General features: G+C 44.5%; 1 protein-coding gene across 1 annotated transcript in view; it reads left to right on the forward strand.

Annotated features, from left to right (window-relative positions):
* The window catches only part of LOC135919519 (cytochrome P450 2A12-like), an 89,672-nt gene extending 82,475 nt beyond the window's left edge, over positions 1 to 7,197 (forward strand). Inside the window, exons 9-10 of the mRNA XM_065453397.2 lie at positions 1,978 to 2,168; positions 6,817 to 7,197. Coding sequence (XP_065309469.1) covers positions 1,978 to 2,168; positions 6,817 to 6,995 — 370 coding nt within the window. The 3' untranslated portion in view covers positions 6,996 to 7,197. The remainder of the gene's footprint in view (positions 1 to 1,977; positions 2,169 to 6,816) is intronic.
* The last annotated feature ends 210 nt before the right edge of the window (positions 7,198 to 7,407 follow it).

The following is a 7,407-nucleotide window of genomic DNA, read 5'->3' on the forward strand; positions in this document are numbered from 1 at the left end:
CCTCAAGCATAGCCTCTACGCAGACGATATCGCCCTGTGGGTCACCGGAGGCAGCGACGGGGACATCCAAAACACGCTGCAGCAAGCCATCAACGAGGTCGTTGCATACGTAGAACCGCGCGGCCTGGCGTGCTCCCCACAGAAATCTCAGGGCATTGCTCCATCTTCGATATATACTGGGGCTCAATTTTGTGGGACTCGACTAGACTTCTGAGCAAAAGCTATTGCCAAGATATAATTAACACTGCTGCGGAAAGAGACGAAGGGACAGGACTTGAGCGAGAAAACAGCATGCGACACCTGAGAGCGTCGGCTGTTGTTTTCTCTCAAGTCCTGTCCTTTCGTCCCTTTGCGCAACAGTGTTAATTATGTCGAACCAACTAGCCCACTGCAAAATTTTCCTATTGTCCCAATCATAGGCATGACTGCATCAGTCTTTCTAAGCTTAGCTTTGCCAGGCAGTGTCTGCTACAGATAATTTTCTCAGGTGAATTCCTTGGGTAAAGACCCCAGGTTCGGTATTCGTGGCCCCTCGTTTCATAATGAGAAACTGCATAAAGTAGGCACGGTAGCTCTGGCTTGGTTATTACATGTTCAGCACCAACTGCTCCGGTTTTTACATAAGGACATCAGCAAACATCTCGGCACTTGTGTAACGCCTCCCAAGGCAGAAAAGCGTGATTTGTCAGTCATTTATTTTTTCACATGCAGCTATTTCGTGTTGTTGCTCGACACCGTAATGCTAAGAGGTGTTTTTATTATTTATAAATGTGACTCATGTTAAATCAGCCGTCGCGGTGGCTTAGCGGCTCTGGTGCTGATCAGGAGATAGCCGGTTCGATGCCTGGCCATGGCGAGCGCCTTTCGATGGGCCAGAACGCTAGAATACTCGTGCACTTAGATTAATGTGCGCGTTAAACAATTCCACGTGGTAAAAATCAATCTGAAGTCTTCGACAGTGGCATCTCTCATAGCGGCACTTTTGCTTTATAGGATTGTTAAACCCCGTGGACTAGTCGATTACGGCTATAGCACGACTCACGCGTAGAACTGTCCACATGTGCATATTCCAAGCTGAGCAGTCTCGTTAGACGCAAATTCATTTCTTGAAATTACCATGTATATTCTGTGTTATCTTTTGTTTTGATGATTTGGTCGAATTCATTCTTTAAAGCAAAATTTGATTTGCTCCTGCAGCGACATAACCTCAAGAACAGTAGTTAAGGGTTTTCATAGGGCATGGTCTCAAAATTATATCACGAGGTATGCACCCTGTGTATTAGTCTAATTAGTTACAATTAGTCATAACGCATATTGCGATTACCGACTGCTATACCCAATAATATGGTGTATTGTGCTCGCACCGTTAACACGCTTTTTACACAGCTATTTACGAAATATCAGTACTTCTCCTTTGTATGTCGCTATTTAAACTGCCTTAGAAGGGAAACTGTTTAGACATCCATGAAAATGATTTTTTTCTCGAGAGGGGTTGCCTTGAGGCCGAGGAAAGAATATGTCGTAAAAATGAACGCAATCCAGCATCATGCAGGATTTATAATAAGAATCTGTAATGACAGGCATCTTTAATCCAAGTGCTGAAGTTAGCATGCCGGTCACATTGGTACTATGCTGCTAACATTGTACCAGCAGGAAAAAGGGTTCCCGAATATGTCATGCACCTCAAAAACCCCGCAGCAAATTTTTCGATTATGCCTTCATGTACTTAGTTCTTTATCTACTGCCTTGCCGCGCAAGCCAAGTCACTTACCCCATTTATAAATTCAGTACCTCTTTTCCCCCAGACAACAAATGCTTTCTGTGGCTGTGGGTTCTTGTCGAACACAAACCAAGTTGTTTTCTTTCGCAAGTCACATGCTGACTGTTTTTTCAGCTCGCATATATTGAAGGAGCGTACATTGAATTGTTTTCGTAATTTAGATAATACATTTTGTTTCTTTTTTGTTTTTACTATAGGGCTGCAAGAAACACAGTAATTTGTGGTTACGATGTGCCTGCTGGTACTATAGTGGTAGCCAACTTCTGGAGTCTTCACAATGACCCAGTCAACTGGCACTGTCCATCCAAGTATGATCCAACGCGATTTCTCAATGCCGATGGCACAGAAGTAAAAGAGAAACCAATAGCCTTTCTACCGTTCAGTACAGGTAAGTTTGGAACTCGTTGTCAAAAAAACTCTTCGCCATACCTAAAAATATTGAAGCGTTTGGCTTAGCATAAACCTAGTGTCGTGTACCTAGTATATTCAAATACCGGAAAATGTAAACAGGCACATCAGGGCAGTTGTTGACACCTTGAGACAATGAGTTGCCCCCTAAAGCGCAGAAGACTATGCCACTTATCACAGCGAAGGTGTTTATGGCTAGTTTTTGGCGGTCTCCGCGGACGAAGACCAACAATTTTTCATACGTGGGCTTATCCCGAAGGTAGTGCAATACTGGGCCGACCCGCGGTGGAGGTACAGTTCGCCATTAGGGTGCCCACATTCACAGGTTCACTGGTCATTTTTCTTTACAGAGTGGAAGGGCACTCAATTTTTGTAAAAAAAACTGCTCTGTACAACTCCGTGGTAAAAAAAAATATATCGTAATATCTCCCGCGAATCTATCCGTGCAATTAGACTTGTATTCATCAACATCGAATCGTAGTCATGGCTAGAATTTCCATAGGCTAAGTACCTCAAAGGAAAGTTACCTGTCTGTATGACCACGAATTGTCCTCTCCTCATCAACACTTATAAAGGTATGGGGTACTCGGCAGTGTTTCCCTTGCAACTGTGTCTGCAGGTGTGCGTATAGTTCGCTTAAAATGTTCGAAAAAAATGTTTAGCGCTCATCGGTACACTGTTCTTGCTCAAATTTTGCATAAATATCACATTTTGGAGTCTACGTTATTCCCATTAACACATGGCACAGTTAAATGCGTCGTTTCTAAGAAAAAAAATACGCAAAGTTGTCGTCGTGTACAGCGATGGAAGCTGCTGCCGCGATGGCGCTAGCATAAACGCTAGCATAATACAAGCGTGTTCTAGAGGACCGGGCGAAATACGGCAGCCCTCCGTGAATGGCTACCTTGTGCAGCTGCCGGTGGGCGGCGGTACAAGTTTATGCTAGCGTCGCGGCGGGGGTAGCTTGCATCCCTATATAGGAAGGCAACTTCGCATTCCTTCTTAGAAACCATGCAATTAACTGTGCCCAGTGTTACTGTGAACGACGTAGACTCGGAAAGGAGGTCTTTCTGCGAGCATTGAACAAGAAAACTGCAGCGGTAAGCGCAGAACATCTTTTCGCACATATTAAGCAAAATTTTCACGTCTTTGTATGCCATTCAATAGGCTACCGATAATCTGCTCAAGGCGTGTTGAACATGCTCAGTCTAAGCCCATTATTTTTTTATGCAAGGCATCAAATGACGCATTGATCGAAAAGCCGGCGTTTGTCGTCTTCAGTAGCGAAACAACACCTAAGTACACATTCGCTGCAATACCACGTGACGAGCGCGCCTCGGTGAAGTTCCCATTGGCTGCGACACCACGTTACGTGTGCGCCTAGACAGAGCAGAGTGGGCGAAAGGGAACAGCTGCATTGCCGCACCAGGTGTTGCGTGAAAGGGGAGAGCATCGTCGGCGACGCCACGTCAACCCTCGCTCTCGGAAGCATATGTTGTCCGCGCGTTCCTTGTCCGCCCAAGCTCCTGCCTCACCTGCCTTCGAACTTCGCCTCGGTAATCGATATAAAGAAAGTAATGCATAAACACAATACATTCGAAGGGAAAAGCGTTGGTGGTAGCGGGTTTCGAATCTATCACCCCACGCTCAGAAGCCGAGTGTCTTACCTACTGGGTTAAACCAGGGCCGACGAGATCGCAGGCCTGGGCGCTCTGTTTTATCGCACCGTGCTCCTTGGACCGAAATTTTCATTGCCAAGCCCGTTGGGATGAAAGCGGTGACGTTAAAATCAGCGTGGCTTGCTCGGGAGCGTCCCCATTGGGTTCTATGGAAGTCCGGCAAGGTAGCATGCCATCATGGTTCGAAGCGTGCGGGCCCTGTGCTATCTAGGAGGCTTTCACCAAGCTTGTCAAAACATTTACATACACGCAAACAGTTCACAATTCGAAGGGCCGCGCAGCTTCGTTCAATTGGACATAAATGCTTTCGCACTCACAACTTATAAAAAGTGCTTAGGTGTCCTTGGATTTTTTAAAGTTCCAGGTTAAAGTGTTCGATTCAGCGTGTTCGCCCGACATTGAATAAGCTCTAAGCGTAATTTCTTTTTCCAAGATTCCGGAATCTTGGAAAAACGCTAACCTAATCCTAATACATAAGAAAGGGGACGCCAAAGACTTGAAAAATTATAGACCGATCTGCTTACTGTCCGTTGCCTACAAACTATTTACTAAGGTAATCGCAAATAGAATCAGGAACACCTTAGACTTCTGTCAAGCAAAGGACCAGGCAGGATTCCGTAAAGGCTACTCAACAATAGATCATATTCACACTATCAATCAGGTGATAGAGAAATGTGCGGAATACAACCAACCCTTATATATAGCTTTCATTGATTACGCGAGAGCATTTGATTCTGTCGAAACCTCAGCAGTCATGGAGGCATTACGGAATCAGGGTGTAGATGAGCCATATGTAAAAATACTGAAAAATATCTATAGCGGCTCCACAGCCACCGTAGTCCTCCATGAAGAAAGCAACAAAATCCCAATAAAGAAAGGCGTCAGGCAGGGAGATACGATCTCTCCAATGCTATTCACAGCGTGTTTACAGGAGGTATTCAGAGACCTGGATTGGGAAGAAATGGGGATAAAAGTTAATGGAGAATACCTTAGTAATTTGCGATTCGCTGATGATATTGCCTTGCTTAGTAACTCAGGGGACCAATTGCAATGCATGCTCACTCACCTGGACAGGCAAAGCAGAAGAGTGGGTCAAAAAATTAATCTGCAGAAAACTAAAGTAATGTTTAACAGTCTCGGAAGAGAACAGCAATTTACAATTGGTAGCGAGGCACTGGAAGTGGTAAGGGAATACATCTACTTAGGGCAGGTAGTGACTGCGGATCCGGATCATGAGACAGAAATAATCAGAAGAATAAGAATGGGCTGGGGTGCGTTTGGCAGGCATTCTCAGATCATGAACAGCAGGTTGCCATTATCCCTCAAAAGAAAAGTGTATAATAGCTGTGTCTTACCAGTACTCACCTACGGGGCAAAAACCTGGAGGCTTACGAAAAGGGTTCTACTCAAACTGAGGACGACGCAACGAGCTATGGAAAGAAGAATGATAGGTGTAACGTTAAGGGATAAGAAAAGAGCAGATTGGGTGAGGGAACAAACGCGAGTTAATGACATCTTAGTTGAAATCAAGAAAAAGAAATGGGCATGGGCAGGACATGTAATGAGGAGGGAAGATAACCGATGGTCATTAAGGGTTACGGACTGGATTCCAAGGGAAGGGAAGCGTAGCAGGGGACGGCAGAAAGTTAGGTGGGCGGATGAGATTAAGAAATTTGCAGGGACGGCATGGCCGCAATTAGTACAATTAGTAATTTCTTTTTGTAGATGGTGGAATCAGAATAAAGAATACTTATACACCACGATTCTTGAAAACGCCACGGTAACGGTGACACTCGGTGCAAGGGTTTTGCGTAACATAGCGAGTCACAAGGCTAAATTTTTTCTTCCGTCTAGGTGAAACTCTCAAAGATGCGAACGGCTGCCAACAGCTGTTGCTGGGGGCAGCATGCAATCCCGCGAATATAGGTCGAGAAGACAGTATCGTCAGTGTTTTTTTGTGACGACAGTGTGGTCACAAAAAAAAAAACTTATTTTTTTTTGTGACAACACACGGCGCGAAGGACAAGAATACGGTGTATAGCTTCGCTTATGTTACAAAGATTACGATGGCAGTACTTCTTCATCCTTTCCCTACCGAGGACGGGCCAGTCTAGTCGAAGAATTTTCTAACGCTCCTATATACCGAGGACAAGCTGGGTTCGTCCATATGAAAACCTACACGCCCAGATTCGGCTTCACCATACATAGATCAGTTGGGCGTAAGTTGTACGGGCCTTCATCAAAGAAATAGCATTGTTCTAACCTAGGACAAAGAATGTGCCTTTATCAGCTAGGGTTAGAGTTTTTAAGATCTGCAATGAATTACTACTGATGGAGTTAAACAAGCTCTTATTATATCATATTTTAAGATATATTTTTAGAGCGCTGTTCTGAAACAAATATATTCAATAGTATTTCTGGCTCTTTGTTTGTGTATATGTTTGATTGAACAAATGAAAACAACCATTATATTTTGGTCGTTTTTCCTGAGAATGCTCGGTAGCGAAACACTCAACGAAAGGGCTGTACATCAATGCGGCCTGCAAAACACATAGAGACACACGTGTTTTGTGTGCTGATATTATAAGTTTATTCATATGCAATGCTGCTTGCTCAACATTTTCCGCTGCACTTGCTACAGGCAGCTTAACATCTGAATAAATAAAATCGGGGCCACAAGAGAATTCAGCCGCCAAAACCTAGGTAAGTTATGTCATACGTCGGCCCGACTAGACTGTCGAATGTGGATATTCACCTAGACGAGCTTGTGAATGATCTCGAAGATGTGAGCATACGTTCCACAAAGAGGATATTGTCCAGGCAGATAGATGTAGGAGCTAACCGCTAAATACGGAGCTCGAGTATTACGTGACCGATTACTTACTTCAGTCCGTTTTTTCGTTAACCGTGTCCAGCTGACTTGTCGTTTTTTATCACTTCCTCTTGCAGGAAAACGAGGGTGCCCGGGCGAGACTCTTGCCTTGATGGAAATCTTTCTCTACCTGACTACAGTGCTTCAGAAATTTAGGGTACTTCCCGAAGAAGGCAAAAGCATTTTGCTGGACGAATTTGACGCTCTATTAACCGTAATCGATGATACTCAAGGGCTGCGTTTCATATTACGATGAAAACCATGACGTAACCTTCTGCTTGCCTCCAAGGCTATAGCCCGGACAAATCTTGACATTTTGACAAACCAAGATGAGCGTGGACAAGTAAGACACCGGCAGCGTTTTTACAAAGGATAAATTAATAGTGCTACAGATCGTCAGGAGATTTGAGGACGTGCGTGTAAGCGGCGCGCTGCAGTAAAGAACATACGACTTCGGCCTTTTGCTTTTGTTTAAACGTGCTTCAAATAATTTCCTATAGAAAAAAAGAGCCTTTGGCGTAGCCTCTTTCGGTAAGCCTCGTGTGCCTGTGAAAAGGCTCGCATATAGATATCCCTGCCAGGATAGAAGACGTTCTAGCGTTCAGCAATGCTGGCAATAACCAGTTGGCGCTCTCCCTTTTAGTGCGCCTATTTACTACTACGTTGGT

This window comes from Dermacentor albipictus, chromosome 3, assembly GCF_038994185.2.
Source record: "Dermacentor albipictus isolate Rhodes 1998 colony chromosome 3, USDA_Dalb.pri_finalv2, whole genome shotgun sequence".
In the NCBI taxonomy this organism is placed as follows: Eukaryota; Metazoa; Arthropoda; class Arachnida; order Ixodida; family Ixodidae; genus Dermacentor; species Dermacentor albipictus.